At 37.8% G+C, this 18,021-nt stretch overlaps 1 protein-coding gene across 3 annotated transcripts in view; it reads right to left on the bottom strand.

Annotated features, from left to right (window-relative positions):
• The window catches only part of PCGF5 (polycomb group ring finger 5), a 50,049-nt gene that overhangs the window by 19,024 nt on the left and 13,004 nt on the right, over window positions 1-18,021 (bottom strand). For all 3 annotated transcript variants that reach the window (XM_036438538.2, XM_036438539.2, XM_036438540.2), the window contains exons 3-6: window positions 8,359-8,455; window positions 4,736-4,791; window positions 4,564-4,623; window positions 2,265-2,413 (exon numbers count right to left, since the gene is read on the bottom strand). In XM_036438538.2, the coding sequence (XP_036294431.1) occupies window positions 2,265-2,413; window positions 4,564-4,623; window positions 4,736-4,791; window positions 8,359-8,455 (362 nt within the window). The remainder of the gene's footprint in view (window positions 1-2,264; window positions 2,414-4,563; window positions 4,624-4,735; window positions 4,792-8,358; window positions 8,456-18,021) is intronic.

Here is an 18,021-nt window from a genome sequence, read left to right as displayed (position 1 = left end):
TTATTCTAGTGACCCAGCGCATGGATTTGTGCACATTGAAAAGAAATTAATTAGAAGTGGCTGGCAGGCTGGAACTGGGCAAGATAGGCCAGACCTGCCCTGGAGCCAAACTCCCACAATCCTTCCTGGTGTCTGTGGAGTGAGGGGGGAGAGGGGGGCTTAAGTCTTAATACAAGCCTTCATATATTTTGATGCAAGTCCTTTGTCAGGTATGAGTGTCAGCATATATGTTGGTAATCATAAAGAAAGCAATAGTCACTTGTCTTGAGAGGAAATTTCACTGATGGGTATCATGGGAGATACACTTATCAAGATAGGAATTAGTTAAAGGCCATGAATGCTATTGGAAAGGAGTTAAGACTTGATTCTATTGGCTGAAAGATTGCAAACTATGACCACAGCTCTCAAGCCAAATCTGGCTGGCCACCTCTTTTCTTAAGTAAAGTTTTATTGGAATACAACCATGCCAGGTCATTCACTATTGTCTATGGCTGCTTTAGGGCTACTATGAGTAAGTTGAGTAGCCGCAACAGAGACCACATGGCCCACAGAGCCTAAAATATTTAGTGTCTGACCCTGATATTGGCCTTGACTCTGACTTTCACCCTCTGCCTTACACACATTCAGGCTGTGGCCTCAACCTTGGATAAGAGAGAAATTAAGGATACAGAAAAAACTGAGAGACAACTTCAAAAAATCTACATATAAACAGCTAGGATGGGGAATTATTCAGGACTTATGACAGGCTGAAGGGAAAGAGTATAAGGCCCAAGGTTGTGAACTTGTACGATTGGTTGAGAGATGGTAATAATAACTGAAATTGCAGGTTTGGAGTACAATTAAGTAAAAGTATAATGAATTTGTCTTTAAATACATGAAGTTTCAGGTGTTAGGGAAACTCCCAACTGGGATACTTACTTTCATACTAGAAATCCTGCAGAAAAGTAGCTTTTACGTTTACTTAAAAATATATTCAATCTACTATATTATAAAGATACTCATATAGTGAAAATTGATATTTTATATAAGATAATAACCCATGTATTAGAGATTTTTATCATCTTTCATCTCTCTATTAAGAAGAACCTCCATACATGGGAATTACAGGAATGATTCAATGAGAGAGAAAAGTAAGGTCATTAAAAACCCTGATGGAAAGACTTAAAAAAAGAAAAGGTGCTCCACCAGAGCATAAAAAGCCATAGAGAAGCCTCGGAAGGTCAAGGCCAAACCTCTAAAGATTTCTGCACTTTATTACATGCCTTACCCAATTGATAAATCAATTATTGTATTGTATTATTGTATTGTATTATTGTATTGTATTATAACTGTTTATTTGTGTAAGACCTCACCAAAGTTCCTTGACTGAAATTTTTTTATTTATATCTTCATTGTCTAATATCCACATAGTGGATTAGTATTCACTGATTCATTATGCTCTATTCTTTGTTGCAAAATGCTTGTGACACTTAATTGGAGATGAAAAAATTTTAATTTCTTAAAAGAAATATATCATTAAATATATTAGTGAAAATTCAACCCACTGGCTTATAGATAACACAGTGGAAGTGAAAGAAGAGACACTGAATATAGTATTTGAATAAAACATGGATTATAATATTCTCAGGGGCTGACATTTGCTAGGACAAAGTGAGAAAAATCTATTTAACCGGTAAAGCAAACAAAAAAGCAAGCAGTGTGTCAGAAACTCTATTCTAGTATAGAGATCTTTACAAAAAGGTTTAATTAGTACACATACAGGGTTAGAAATGGAGATTCTATAGGAAACATCTGGAAGCCTTCAAGGACTTTAAGTTCATAGGCATTTTATGACACCAATTTTATTTCAGAACCAATTAATTATATTATTCAAAAACATGGTGTTTTTTTTATTAATATAGAAGAGGATGAACAAAGATTGGAGATATTGCCCAACATGAAATGATCTGAGTTGGTTACCACTTTTAAAAGAGGAAAACCAATGTATATAAACTCCCAACAAAGGTATAGAAGAAGTGGTGGCAAGAGAATCAGTGGTGTGATTCTCTGATAAACCACTAGGTGGTGGCATTGGCCCAGGACGGTTCAGTTGTGGGGGCTGGAAATCAGGTGTGTGGAATAAGCAATTGGTTGGCCATTTGTAGGTATGGGACTGTTATAAAAACTTTGAAAGCAAACATATTGAAACAGGAAAATTCATCAATAAATTATCAAAGGTTTACAATAAAATAATTGTAAAAATACAACTGTACTTGTGCACTCACCTTTACTACATTGTCCCCTGACTGCCCGTTATTCCGTAAACAATCTAGACATATAGCGATTTGTGGGTCACTTCTGTGATAGTCTTTATCATCTTGATTTTCATCACCTTCTTCATCTACTTTAGGTTTGTCAACTTTTGAAGTATCATCTGTACAATTTGAACAAAACTCAGATATAACCCAAAGTTGATACTGAAGTTAAGCAACAATAATTATCAAAGCAAAAATCAACTTTGAAGAATAACTGAAAGTTTCAATACTTTTTAAATGAATCAACTAAATAATGAAAATATTTTTAAAAAACCATCAATGACTTACTGATATAGCCTAAGATGTCTAGGCTCACTGGGGCATCCAAATGCAAGATTCGGGACTAGCTACATTTTGTCACAAAAATAATTGCAGTTGGTGATTAGATCACTTAGAATGTAGAGAGGATATAAAAATACTTTCAAATTCTATATATATTCTAATTTAAAACAGTACTTTTTCTTTCTAAGTTCTCAAAAATTTCAAATTTATTAGATATTCATAAAATTAACTAGTTAAAAATAATGAATAAAATGAATTCTTTTTAAACATGTTTATAGCTATAAAATGTTAAAACTCCATTAAGGAAATCTGAATAATATACTTCATATTATATCCAAATGTTTTTAACCTATGAAATACCTACAGCCTACACATAGTTTTACTGTGTGCCTGTAACTGTTAGATATGCATTGTGCTAGGCTTGAGGAAACAATATTGAAACTAGAATCATCATCCGCATCCTCACAGTGGTCACGGTACAGGAGAAACAGGTAGAGAAAACAGAAGTCGGATAAGACCTTTGATGGAAGAGGTAAAAGACTACGCAGCAACATTAAAAAAAATAAAATAAACATAAACTGTGGGGTGAAGTAGAGATTCAGGGAAAATTTCTAATGGAAAGAATTAGCCAACCAAGCATCACAGTATGGAAAAGCGCCAGAAAAAGAGACAGGTTATAGATAGTGTCACCTTTTAAGAACCTAACTCCTAGCTCCAAGAAAAAATACAAACTCTCCATCTAAACTAAAGACAAAATACTTTAGAGAGGGAGAAAAACACAAAATAGATTATAGTCCTTTACAAGTCAACCTATAAGATACATAGTGCCATGAACTAAATCTAACAGATAGCTTCTGATGACGATCCTCTGGAACCACTCCTCTTGAAAAGGTAATCAAAACTTGGGAACATTTAGTCCACTTTATATCACCTATGTTTTTACTTTAGAACTACTATCTCAATTGTACTTTACACTTGGGTAAAACAAGCCTTTAGTTAAGTCATTTTAGTTAAGTCATTTTTGTTGTTGTTATAGAGCAGAAATAATCCCTTGCTATATTCTCTGTCATTCAAAACTATGCTCAAACCTCCCCTACTACAGGAAGTTAAGTTAAAGAAACTAAGATCCCAATTTTATAGATGAAAAAGAAAGAGAATTTTCTGACCCATCTTAATTATTATGAGCAATTGACAATCCTGTGATCTTATGGAAAAGCCAGAGATGGGAAATTAATCTCACACAATGAGCCTATAAAAACACATGTACATATTTAAAGATTTCAGTGGTGTAAGGTCATCTTGAAATCAATCTTATATTAAATAATCTTATATAAGGATACTTTCTTATAATTTTAGGCATGTTATACTTTTTATTTTCTTTGTGTGAATTATATACTTACCAAAAGCCTTTTCTCTGCTTGGTAATGTTTATTATTTTGCTAAAATTATTAAACATTTACTGATTGCTGAGTCTCCAGGCACCCAGAAGAGAAATTTGGACACTTAGCATTGGTGATAGGGAAAACTCTCAAAAGCATTTGCATTTTCTAGATATATAAAAATATCTTCCAGTTATATAAAAATTTTCATCACCTGAGCTCCACCCATGAAAACTTCATTCCAAGATCCCCCTGCTATGCTGTCAGCCACATCTCAGTTCCCTTTCCTATTCAAATGTACAAACTGAAACAAAATCCCTCACTGTCTAGTTGTATACTATAGCTCTTTCAGTTTCCTTTAGCTCTCTAACAAATAATGCAATTAGTACTCTTCTATTTTAGCTCCTTTTTCTCTTCCCAAAATCCAATTTCCTATTACCTTTAACTGGAATGAACTCATGATTTTATATGAAAGGTTCATAATATAAGTAAAAGAGTACATGAATTCTGTATAGGAGACACGTTAGCTTGAAGAGAGAGATTAGTTGACCAAAGCTATTAAAAGCTAATTTGTGAGAAGCTGTCAGATACAAGTGTAAGAAAGTCACCTTGTCCATTTTCTTGAGGCTTATTTTTCTTCCAAAATTCAGATTCACGCTCAAGTTCTTCTAAATTGAAAGAAAAAAAGTATAAAAATAATAGAAACAGTCATGAAATATGTAATAGAAATGTTGATTTCATACAACACAGAATTCTACAAGAAGCCAAAGAGTAACTTACGTTCTCGTAGTCCAGGGACCAGTTTAAATATGATTTCCTCTAACGTATTATCCAACCTTCCAAAGGGGAAAAGAGAACAAAGTAACAAGATATCAAAATCCAATATATAGGCAGCTGGGGATCTCTATCTTAAATGTACTGCAAATGCAGTACATGCTCAGTTTCAGCACATCTACACCAAACTCCTCTGCATTCGGAGCACACACACCCATTTCTAGCCTTTCCCACAGTGGTAGGTTGATAACAAAACAGTCCTAGTCCCCAGCTCTCTCTACATATACACCAGTGGTTCTCAGCCTTTGTTGGCCATGCCCCACCCAAGCATCTCTAAAATCCTGATGACATATTTCACATGGAGGAAGTAGGCCACTAACTTGGTCTAAACAAGCTTCCAAAGGACATGGCATCCATAAAGGAGAAAAATAAAAGAATGACAGGCCAGTTGAAATACTGAGGAATAAATCGCTAAGAAATTGTTTAAAAAATATGAAGTTATATGAAATGCATAAATGTCACAATATATATTTATATACTGTATATGAGGCCCCTATAATGTAAAAAATGCAAAAAATTCACTGTTAATAACTCATTCTTGAATTGTCCCCCTGTGGGACATGTGTCCCATTATGGGAACCACTGAACATGACTCCATCCCTTAGCCAAGGGAGGAATTCAATCTCCCCACCCCAAGAATAAGGGCTGGCCTTGAAATATGCTTGAAATATTGTGCATAGTCCTGACCCCAAGCCTAAAGAGGCACTGCATGCTTTTGCAGGCCCTCTTTCAGAATTCTGCCAACCATGAGAACAAGTCTGGAGAATGAGGCACCATGCGTAAGAGAACCCTGCTGAGGCCATCTCAGACCAGGTCACTGACAGCCTGTCCCCAATCTGAGAGGCTGCTCTCAGCTGGTTCTATCTATCCAGTCAACAGCAGTACCATGAGTGAGCCCAGCCAAGAACAGAAGAACCACCTAGATCTGTGAACTGCAGAACTGTAAGGAATAAGAAATTTTTATTTATTTATTTATTTTAAGGGTGGTTGGTTTTACAACAGTCGATAAATTCACGCTCAAAATCTCTACAACAACTCTGGCTCTTTCCTATAAAGGAAATAATCACCATTCTTCTGAAAAATTTAGACCATTTAGTCAGACCATTTAGTCATTCTATCTTTCTAGATAAAAAATGTAAATATTTATCTTGATATTACTTTAGTTTTTTCCTGATGAGAGTGTAACCCTTCCTTTTTCTTTTCTTTCATTCTCTTTCTCCCAGAACACCCTTTTCTCTCTTCATACCTTCATCCTGCTCAGTAGCATTACTCTTCTCTAACTACGAACATTAATACTTTCCTTGCATCTTAAAAAATCCAACCTGTTCAAAAATCTAACCTGTATTTCAAGCTGTTGGCTGTTTTTTAATTGGAAAAACTTTGAAAGAAAAAAAAAATCTACATTTTTCACATATTCTGTGTTTTGATAATGTTTCCCCAAATTATCCATAACTGCCAACTAAATAGGTTTAAAATTATTTTTAAAGTCATTTTTATCCTATATTGCTCTGCAACAGTTTGATAGGATTGTCTAAAATTGCTCCTTTCAAGAAAGAACAATTGAGTTTTCTTTTTTTCCCCTGCCTACTCTCTCTTGGTCCCTAAGTATTTTTCTTTTCCAATGCTCTGCTCTCTTGACCTTATCAGTAGGATTTTGTGACTTCATATAAGCAAATAGCTTTTACATACATACACACACACACACACAAACTACATCTCTGCTGAGCTTAAGCGCCACATTTCCAACAGATGCTTAATATCTCAAGCACCTCCTTTTGTTAATCTGTCAACACTGTCTCATCCATCCTCCAACAAAACAATGAATACCACCATCATACTTTTCAAAAATTAAATTTAAAAATGAGATCAAAGACTCAAAATGCAAGAATTATCTTAATACGTGCACATACCTCTCCCCACCCCTTGATTCACACGTTTAAGCCACTGTGCTTTCACAGTTCCTTCTTGATATTTTCCCAATATGGTCTTCATGCTCCCCACCCTTCTACTTCCTTAATTACTACAGTACTTAAAGGAACATAGGTGTATTCTGTCCTCTAACTTGACATGCTCATAATGATCAAATTAATGCTTAAGGAAGATTCACCATTTGCTTTACTCAAGCACCAATTTCTTCCCACCACCTGGCTTCAATTGATTTTATAACTTGAGTCTAACCTACAAACCATAACTAGTGTTATTCTCTTGTCTCTCTTCCCTATCCAACAGGCCTATTCAGTTTTCCATAATGGTGTCTTGTCTGGCTGAAACCGATTTGGCTCAGCGGATAGAACATTGGCCTGATGACTGAAAGGTCCTGGGTTCAATTCCGGTCAAGGGCACGTACCTTGGTTGCAGGCACAACCCCAGTGGGGGGTGTGCGGGAGGCAGCTTGTCAATGTTTCTCTCTCTCTCCCTTCTTCTCTGCAAAAAAAATCAAATATATATTGTTCTTTATCCTGGCTCAATTACTCTTTTTCTACCCTCCAACCAAACCAATGTTACCTTATTCAAGACTTAACTCAAATATTAACTTGTTCACAAAGTTCCCCTGACCATTTAGTAGTAATATTTAAAAAGTAGCATTTCTCAATTTAATATTTTTATCAAAGTTATATAAATGTGGAATATACAAGTAAAACTTTCCTGTAAATCTTATAGTAAAATAGAACATTCTCATCCTGATTCCTACAACCCCAGAGGCAACCACTTCAAACACAACCAGTTTCTTCTAATATTTACTTTTAGCAAGTCAGAGGTAGGGTCTCAGAACTGTCATTTCTAACAAGAGACTCTTAGTTTGGGGACCATACTTTGAAAACCACTGGGCTAGACATTTACCTGTAGATAAGTTACTCCAACTACATGCCACTGAAATAGAAAAAACAAGTCTGAAATTTAAGACTTGCAAATTCAGATTCAATGGAATGATGGCAAACATCACACAGAAATGAACATTACATAAGGCTATGAATATCTAGCACTGTTTTTAGATGTGTACTTTCCTAAGATCCCACAATTACCTGTGATAGAGCTATGGTAGGATCAGTGGGGGAAAAATAAGTTTAGTGGTAGGGACAGCTGGCTTGAAGCTGGGAAATGACATTTGAGTTTGCTGAGACTTTAGGCAAAGTCATAGTAAATTTCAATTTTCTAAACTGGAAAAAGGGTTTGGATTAGGATCTTACAGACCATTTCCAGCTTTAAAAACATGTGATTATACTTAAAAAAAATGGCAGTCATTTTTAAAATTCTGAGTTTAAAAATTTAATAGAACCAAGATTAGTCTTCCTCACTATTAGGTCTGCTCTCTTTCTACTGCCATGTAGTTTAACAAAAGTGGTGTATTGTGTAGAATATTAAAATACTGAAGCAAAACTATAACGAAAGTAACTCTGAGAGCCTGAAATAGTTATAATTTTAATTTGGAAATGTACTCCTTAAATATTTAATATGTACAGTCATATTTTATCCTTTTCTTCTTAAAATCTGTATGTATTGAATCAAGGTGCCAACAAAAATATTACAACACATAATAAAAGTTATTAAGTGTATATGTATTTACTTACCTCAACATTTCTAATGGATTTGTCTCATGAACCTGGTTGCCACACCTGGGACAATCATTGCTATCTTCAAAGTGCTGAACAATACAAGTCTTACAGACTAAGAAGAAAGAAGGTATTAGGTTAAAATGCATCATTTAAACTGAACAGTCCTTAAAAATTATCTACTATAGGTAGAGTATTATTCTTTAATCAAACTTTATAAAACTTTAAAATTGTAATACTGGAAAAAACCCAACTGAAATAAAGCCTGCTGTCACAATATAAAAAGTATATACCATTTTATTGTTTTTCTTAAAGAAGTGGGACCAGCCGAAACTGGTTTGGCTCAGTGGATAGAGCGTCTGCCTGTGGACTGAAGGGTCCCAGGTTCGATTCCTGTCAAGGGCATGTACCTTGGTTGCGTGCACATCCCAGTAGGGGGTGTGCAAGAGGCAGCTGATAGAAACATCGATGAAAGAGAATCATCTAACTATCCCTCTCTCTTCCTCTCTGTAAAAAATCAATAAAATATATATTAAAAAAAAAAAAGAAGTAGGACCAAAACGAGGCTTTTACCTTAATTGCATTTACTTCTTTTGAATGCAAAATAAATATTTCTTAAAAGAAGTTGTGAGTTTTCAACATGTTTGGATTACTTTTCATTGGCAGGGTGCTCCTGGACCAAAACAGGGATTACAAGAGAACTTCTGGCCCTGGTGGAGCCTGAGAGTCTGTTTGCACAGGTCCCATGATCCATGGAGCACAAAGGCATGAGAGGCAGAGAGAAAGAATGACTGCAAAACTGACAGGGAAATTAAGATTTTTTAAATAAAGATTCTAAACTAAGACAATAGAAAAATGACTTGTGGATTTTTTTTTTTTTTTACCACAAACCTATATATAGCTTACATTTCCTCCAAAAAGTATTAATCTCTCTCATCTTTCCCTAAGCTTCTATTACCTACTGTGCCAACTATCTTGCCCCAAAACCTTAGACAAACTATTCAAAATTTTCACGCACTTCCTTATCCTAATACCGCCACCTCTATTTCACTATCCTTTATAATAATCTGAAAATACAGATTATTTTCTGTATTCTGAAAGTAAAGATTTCCCCAACCCTTACTTTACAACTCCATTATAAATATTCCTTTTCCACTGCTCATGCCCCACACTGTCTAAAAGAAGTAAAAGCTTAAATGACTGAACAAGAGTAAACTAAAGGATTCTTACCACTGAGATTAGGTTTGAAAAGTTCAAGCAAATTTCATATACAGTTAGAGCAACAATGGTCAGGGAAGAATTCTACTGGATATCTAACTTTAAAATCATTAATACATATAGAGAATATCTTGGCACTTCTTTTCATTGATCCAAGGAACATTTATGGAGGACCAGACTTTGTTCTAGGAGCTGGGGTGCAGGAGTAAACAAAATTCATACCCTTATGGAGCTTATATTCTATTTGAGAAGACAATTTAGTAATAAGTGAGACTAAAAAACAAAAAAAAAATGCTAAAAGAACTGGGGGCTGGAAACTATTTTAGACAGAGTGATCAAGGCAGGACTTTCTAAGGTGACATCTGAGCATATTTTTTTTTGTTAAATATACTTGAATCCCATATTACCTATCTTTTTACACCATTACATACAGCTATTAGGGAACACCCTTCAACATAGATCTCTCAAAATTTGGATAAAACAGTATTAGAAAACATTAAATATATATATATATTTAGATAAGAATATAGCCGCCTTCCTCTAAATCTCTTGGTCCCAGTCCAGCTGGCATGGCTCAGTGACTAAATGTGGACCTATGAACCAGGAGGTCAGGGTTCAATTCCCTATCAGGGTATGTGCCTGGGTTGCAGGCTCAATCCCCAGTAGAAGGCATGCAGGAGGCACCCGATCAATGATTCTCTTTAATCATTGATGTTTCTATCCCTCTTCTCCCTCTCCCTTTCTCTCTGAAATATATAAAAAATATTTTTAAAAACCCCACAAATCACTTAGTCGCAAAAAGGTTCTAAAAGTCTTTTAAAAAGTCAAAATAATGTTTGGGAAAGGAGGGCTGCCTTGTTAAGCTACACTGTAGTGGAGGATTGAAAAGCAGAATTCCTAGAAGATTCCTAGTATTTGCTCTTTTCCCAGGGACAATAGACAAGTCTCTGAAATTTGGGAAAGGGAGGGGGGGGGGGGGGGGGGGGGGGGGGGGGGGGGGGAGGGGAGTAAGAATGAAAGGGTATTGCAAAGTCTAATCTTGGTGATTCAAAAGGTTTATCACACTCAAGGATTCAGGAATTCCTGGTTGTCTATCAGCCTTGGCCAAATAGAGAGGCACGTGATATGCTCAGAGCAAGCACTATGCTGAATCAGCCAAAAGGCTGAGGGTAGGAGCCTGTCCTCCCAAGGACAAAATACTAGCCCAGGTTGCTGAAGAAAGAAATGGAGAGCTCATCCATCCAGAGGTACACAAAGTTTTAAGAATAAGACTGTGTTAATTGCTTAAGGCTGAGACAACACCAGTGCCCCAGGATGCTGATGGAAAATACTAACCTATATTCCTGATCTGGACTGTCCAAAATGGCAGCACTAGCCATGTGTAGTTACTGAGCACATAAAATGTTGCTAGTTCAACCTGAGAGGTGTTTTACATGTAAAATACAGCAGATCTCCAAGGATTAGCATGAAAAAAAATCTCAATTTTTATATTAATTACATGTTGAAATAATATTTTAGACATATTGGATTAAGTATTTAAATTTTATTTGTTCCAAATTAAAATGTGGCTACTAGAACAATTTGAATTACACAGGTAGCTCACTTTTCTTTCTACTGAACAATGCTGTTCTAGAGGAAGATAAAAAGCTCCATCTGGAGGTCAATTTATATTTCACATCAACGTTTGCAATAACCTTATGTTATTCTAATTTTGCAGATGACGAAGAGTTTCCTACAGGCAAATAACCTGTCTACTCTGACGAATGGCAGAGATTTGAATCCAGGTTTTCTGACATGAAATCACAAATTTTACATCAAATTGTAAAGATTTTAATTTTACAAAAGGAAAAAAAAATGTTATATAGAAATGAAATCTCTCCCAGGCCTGAACTCGATCTCCGTCTCCCTCCCTCTAAAAATCAATAAAACAGCTTTAAAAAACAAAAAACAAAAAACAACAGTAAGACACAAAAACAAAAACAAAAAAAACCAACTCTTGTAGTAAATACATCTCCCACATGATTTTAAAAGCTGTAATAAAGCCCAACCTTATACAAAGTAGAACCTGAGAAAATCCAAGGCAAAAGTTCAGTAAAGATTTGCTTTCCCTAAGATGTTTACAAAATCATCACTGCAAATCTACCCTTTGATTCTTAGCCTTTAATTTGGTTTATACCAGCTATAAAACATTTTTAAAATATCTTAAAAGATTTAATACCAAGCTCTTTAATTGCTCAACTGCTATATATACTAGTTAACTCAACAGGTCCAAGATAAAAAGGTCCAGGTCTGGGTGAAGACTCTATGGAGACTAATTACAATCTTCATTCTCGCCAGCCATCTACAGAAAGATGCTGTGGCCACAAGAAACACCTGGGTCAGAACAGGAGTTAGGCTCACCAATGATATTCCCAGTTGAAAAACCACTTAAATAGCAACAAGTGCTAACATTTCCTGAGCACGAACCTAGTATCAGGTCTGGGCTCAGGGCTTTGTATAGATGAAAGTAAGGACTGTCCACCCCCCTTTGGCAAATGAGAAGCACAGTACTGGAGAGCCTGAGTAGGCTGCCATGGCTGCTCAAGCTGCCCAGCTGTGTAACAGAGACAGCATCCACTCCCAGGCTTGTGCATCTCCAGGCTTAAAATCCAACTACTATTCTAGGCATAATAAAGCCAATAACACTTGATCCCTGGCATCCAGATTTGTTATTTTTAGCTGATCTTTATATTTAGCCCAACACAAACATCATAAAACTTCTGAGTAAAGCTTACAAACTGAAATCTTTCCTTTTACCATTTCTTAGATTTGAACTAAGCTGTTGCACAAATCAATAGTGTCATGTGTCACCTAAAATGGTGGTTCCCAAATTGAGATGGGCACCACAATCACCAATGAGATTTTTTAAAGAACAGATTAATGGGCCCATCCCAAAACAAATCAGAATCTCCAGGAGATCAACAACAGGACTAACTTTGCAAAGCTCTCCATCAAGATAGTCAAAGAGAAGTAGGAAATTCTGGCCAAAATGAGGCTAGTCGCTGGCCACAAAATCCTTACCAGAGAGAACCTCTGATGGGTGGTATAGGATTTGGCCCTCTGCCAAATCATAATCAGAATTCACTTTACTATTCACTGTTAGGAAATCAGCCATGGGACAAAACACAATAAAAAAAATATGCGATGAAGATACTCTCCCTGTAATGCAGAGGCCAAGGTAGGACAGCATAATGCTCTAGACTTGTGGTCGGCAAACTCATTAGTCAACAGAGCCAAATATCAACAGTACGACGACTGAAATTTCTTTTGAGAGCCAAATTTTTAAAACTTAAACTTCTTCTAATGCCCCTTCTTCAAAACAGACTCGCCCAGGCAATGATATTTTTTGGAAGAGCCACACTCAAGGGGCCAAAGAGCTGCATGTGGCTTGTGAGCCACAGTTTCCCGATCACAGCTCTAGACAAAAGACAATCTGAAGGCAGACGCCAGGCATATTACTTTATGCTTCTATGTACAAAGGAGATAAGGATATCTATCTCACAGGGTTCTTGTAAGGATAAAATGAGATAATACATGTCAAATGTGTAAATAAGTATATTGTAACAAATATTCAACAAATATTTGAGCTATAACTAGAAATTAGATCACTAGATGAGCATAAAATCATAACAAGGAGAATCAATAATCGAATATTGAATGGCAACAGCCTATGATTAGTTTGATGCGTCCATCTGAAATAACAGATGATCTTGCTAATGGGACTTTAAATGTCTATTATGTATTGGTATTAATCCTCTGCAGTTATGACAGCCCTAGAGATAGTCTTACAGCTCAAGTAAGATATTTTCTACACATTGCTTCACCTGAATGGGAACTGCCTATCTTTGCATGCATGATACTTCTTTTTCTGGGGTGAAGGGTCCAAGATTGACCAACACTTCTCTATTATACATTCCTTCTTCAACTTTATATCCTATCCTATATAATGAGATAATATACAAATTGACTATCACTCCAACACACAAGATGACCACCACAAGATGGCCTTCAGGGGAGGACAAAAGGCTGGCAAGGAAGGGGAATTAGGGGTGACTGGGCCAACAGGGGAGGGCAGTTGGGGGAGACCAGGCCTCTATCGGCAGGGGAGGGCAGTTGGGGGCAATCAGGCTGTTAAGGGGAGCAGTTAGGTATCGATCAGGCGGGCAGACAGAAGCGGTTAGGGGCAATCAGGCAGGTGTGCAGGCAAGCAGTTGGGAGCCAGCAGTCCTGGATTGTGGGAAGGATCCCAGATTGGAAAGTGTGCAGGCTGGGCTGAGGTACACCTCCCCCTCACCCTGTACATGAATTTTGTGCACCAGGCCTCAAAATTCCAAAACAGTCCTATTGGTCTAGGAGCTACCTTGTTCAATCTTTACACTTTGCATATACCTGTTCTGAAGTACTACTGCATGTTGATTTCATAGTTTAATAAAGGGCCATTCTACATCCTTATTTTTCAATTCTTGAGAGGTGGGGTGTTCTTCACAACAGGTATAAGAACCATTGTTGTTGCTATCTTGTATGTATGGTCTACCCACATCTCTATGTATCAGAGAGCTAGCTTTTCAGCTGATGACACAAAGTAACCTACACAAGTTTCTCTTCTTAACCACTAATCCTGCTCTCATCCTATATAATAAAAGGGTAATATGCAAATCAATAAAACAGCAGAACAACTGGTTGCTATGATGTGCACTGACCACCAGAGGGCAGACACTTAACACAGGAGATGCCCCCAGTGAAATCAGTGTGCTCTCACAGGGGGAGTGCCACTCAGCCAGAAGACCAGAAGTAGGGCTCATGGCTGGCGAGAGCAATAGGGATGGTGGAAGCCTTACCTGTCTCCAAGGCAGTCAGACATCCCCCGAGGGTTTCTGGGCTGTGAAAGGGCACAGGCCGGGCTGAGGGACCCCTCCCGAGTGCACGAATTTCATGCACTGGGCCTCTAGTTGATAATAAAACAAGTCTTTTCTCTCATGTTGGTGTTATCACTCATTGGTAATGTTCTATTAAAAGTGATCAAATGCTGACTCCTTTGGTAAAATCATCCGAAGGTGTTCATTTTATCTGTCAACACAAGCACATTCCTTCCTTCCTTAGCACATTGCCATCTTTTATGTGCCCTTCTTGAGTAACACTCATTTGATACAGTTTGCTTTGAAAACTTTATTATCTATTATACTAACAGTTTTTAAGTAACCTATGGTCATCTACAAAGAGAAGAGGCGACAGCTTCCTGATTTTGTTACATATCCTTATTGATGAAACTGACAATATTAAAAAAGAGTTTTCTAGTATTTGCTTCCATGAGACAGTACTTCTTGGTTTCACTTATATAAGGATCTAATAAACACCTTCCTTCTGTTATGTTATACATGGTACATTTCTTTTGAAGGCCCACATGAGTTGCAATATCATGAAGAACATTTAGGATAACATTACTTCCCACTGAGAAGAATCCTATATGATTTCACCAACACAGAGGATCAGGCAGCAGCAAAGACGAAGGATCTTGTGTCAATCAGGCCAGGAGACCAAAATGTCCTGGAAGGTTCTACTTCCATAGACAGACTTACAGAGTCAGGGTAGAGTTTGGTAGCTCAGTAAGTGCAGCAATGTCCTCATAACCTCCTGATCAATACAAATTCTTATCAATCATAATGATCACTTCTCACACATACTCCTGATACTTTGTTCTTCTGTACTTCAATTTTTCTACCTGTCACTTTTTTCATTATATTTGCTCAGTTAAACTATTAACACTGGCTAAATCCAACATACTCTGTTTCTACAACATTATAGCTGTGGGAGAAAAACATGCACCTCGCTGATCATATCACACCTTAAATTCATGACCGTGAACCTAAAGTAGATCCTTTATCTGCCAGGTGGTCACACTGAACACCCCAAGTCCATTATGCCCTCCATCAATACTTCATACCTTCTCCTCTGTCCTCAAATCCTCAACACACCCTTCCCCAATCTCACTCTCCACTGATAACCTCGTTTCCTCTTTTACTGAAAACAAAAGGGAAAAAAACTGAACAAGAGAATTCACATCACCATATGACTAGCAACTGTACTTTGTGCTCTTGCCTGTTTCCAGAAGTTTCATTTGCTTATCTACTAACAGTATCTACTCTGTGCACAAAACTCCCTCCCAACGACCTAAGAACACTGCTTCAGTGTTCTCCCCTTACACTAGCATTAGTCTTTTGCTATCTACTGAAGATTTAAACATATTCCTCAGCTTAAAAAAACAATTGTTGACCCTACTTCCCTTGTCAGCCGTCACTCCATTTCAGAACTATAATACTTATACTCATTCTCTCCAATTCCTCTCTTCTCATTCGTTTTTCCCCCACCTCTTTTCTAACCTTCATTAACATAAAATCCTATATAATAAAAGCCTAATCATGCTAAGTGTCCAGCTGTCTGGTCATCTGTCTAACCAAAGTGTAATATGCTAATGATATGCTAAGGTTGCTCAACCACTCACTATGACATGCCCTGACCACCAGGGCAGATACTCTGGTCAGTAGGTTAGCTTGCTGCTGGGGTCCAGCAGATTGGGACTGAACACACCCTGGAGACCTCCCATGGTTCCTCCCTGGCTGGCCAACCTCATGCATTCCTTCTTGGCCCTGATCATGCACCAAATGGGGTCTCTCAGCCTTGCCTGAGCCCTCTGCCAATCCGGGACCCCACGGCGGATGCCAGAAAGCCACTTTTGGCCTGATGCAGAACAACTGGTCACTATGATGAACATTACCACCAGGTGGCAGGTGCTCAATGCAGGCGCTGCCCCCTGGTGGTCAGTGTGCTCCCTCAGAGAGAGTACTGCTCAGCCAGAAGCCGGGTTCACGGCTGGTGAGCGCAGCAGCAGTGGTGAGAGCCTCTCCTGCCTCCACAGAAGGACTTAGGATGTCTGATCCTCTGAGGGCTCCCAGACTGTGAGAGGGTGCAGGGTGGGCTGAGGGACCCCCACCTCCAGGTGCACAAATTTTGTGCACCGGACCCCTAGTACTTACATAATCACAGTATAATGAGTAAAACCAGGGAATTTTCCATCCTCTCACACTTATCCAGATTTTCACTCTTTACCACTCCATGAAACTGCTCGACAGGATTATCCATGGCCTCTGTGTTGCTAAGTCCAGTGGTCTATTCTCAGTTCCATCTTATTCAACACAGTTGACTCAGCTGATCCCTCCCTCCTTCTTGACTTTTTGTGTGTTTTGCCTCCTAGAATCCTACCCTGCTTTCTCCTATCTTAAGACTCCTCCTCAGCGCCCTGGAGCTCCATCCTTGGTCCTCTTCTCTTCTTTGTCTACACTTGCCCCCTTGGTACTTTCACTGTTGAAATATGATCTATATGCTAATAATCTCCAGACTCACACATCCAACTCCCAACTGACATCTCCATTTGGTGTCTCCAAAAATAGCCTCCTGACCTTCCACCTTCAGCCTTTTCTATATGATTGGATGACATCTTTATCCTCAAGTTTCTCAGACCAAAATCTCAAAGATATTCTTTAAGACTAACAACTCCTTGACTTTTTTTTCTCTTATGACCCCCACTGCAGGTCATTAGCAAATTTGGCTTTACTTTCAAAATATAACCAGAATCTGACCACTTTTACCACTACCACTGCCTTGGTGCAAACCATCACTTCTTCTTGCCTGGACTATTGCAACCACCTCTTAACAGGTCTGTTTTCAATAGTAGTCTTGAGTGATGCTTTTAAACATAAATCAGATGTCATTCCTCTCTCAAAATCCTGCCTGAAATGGGTCATTTCTCTAGAGTAAAAGCCTAATCCTTACAGTGGCCCTCTGAGAACTGCACACTGTGCCTGTGTCTCACATCCACCCTATCACCCCCTGTGATTCTGCTGTCTAGCCATACTGGCATGACCATTTCTCAACATGTCAGGCACATGCCTGCCTTAGACTGCTGGCTCTTTCTATTCCCTCTACCTGAAATATTCTTCCCTCATTCGTGTAATTGGCTAACTCCTTTACCTCCTGAAGTCTATTCAAATATCACTTTCTTTTCTTTTTTTTCAAATGTCATTTTTTTAATGAGGCCAACCTAGAACACAAGGTTATTTTAAATTTTAACACTTTCTCACTGACTGCCCAATTCCCCTTACCAGCTTAAGACTCCCTTTTTCAATAGCATTTATTACCTTCAAATATACACTACTAGAGGCCCAGTACATGAAATTAGTGTTTGGAGGTGTGTGTCCCTCAGCACAGCCTGTACCCTCTCCAATGTCAGTAATGAAGCCTCTGAGGGAACATAGCTTTTGTTCAGTGGTTTTTAAATTTTTGTTATAATATAGTAGTAGTAGTAGTCGTTTGGGAAAAACCAGTGTGTTATGAAGCCTCAGGACCTATAAAAAGTCTTCAAAGTATCAA

Source organism: Pipistrellus kuhlii, unplaced genomic scaffold (assembly GCF_014108245.1).
Source record: "Pipistrellus kuhlii isolate mPipKuh1 unplaced genomic scaffold, mPipKuh1.p scaffold_m20_p_15, whole genome shotgun sequence".
In the NCBI taxonomy this organism is placed as follows: Eukaryota; Metazoa; Chordata; class Mammalia; order Chiroptera; family Vespertilionidae; genus Pipistrellus; species Pipistrellus kuhlii.
This window is presented reverse-complemented; position numbering and strand designations above follow the sequence as displayed.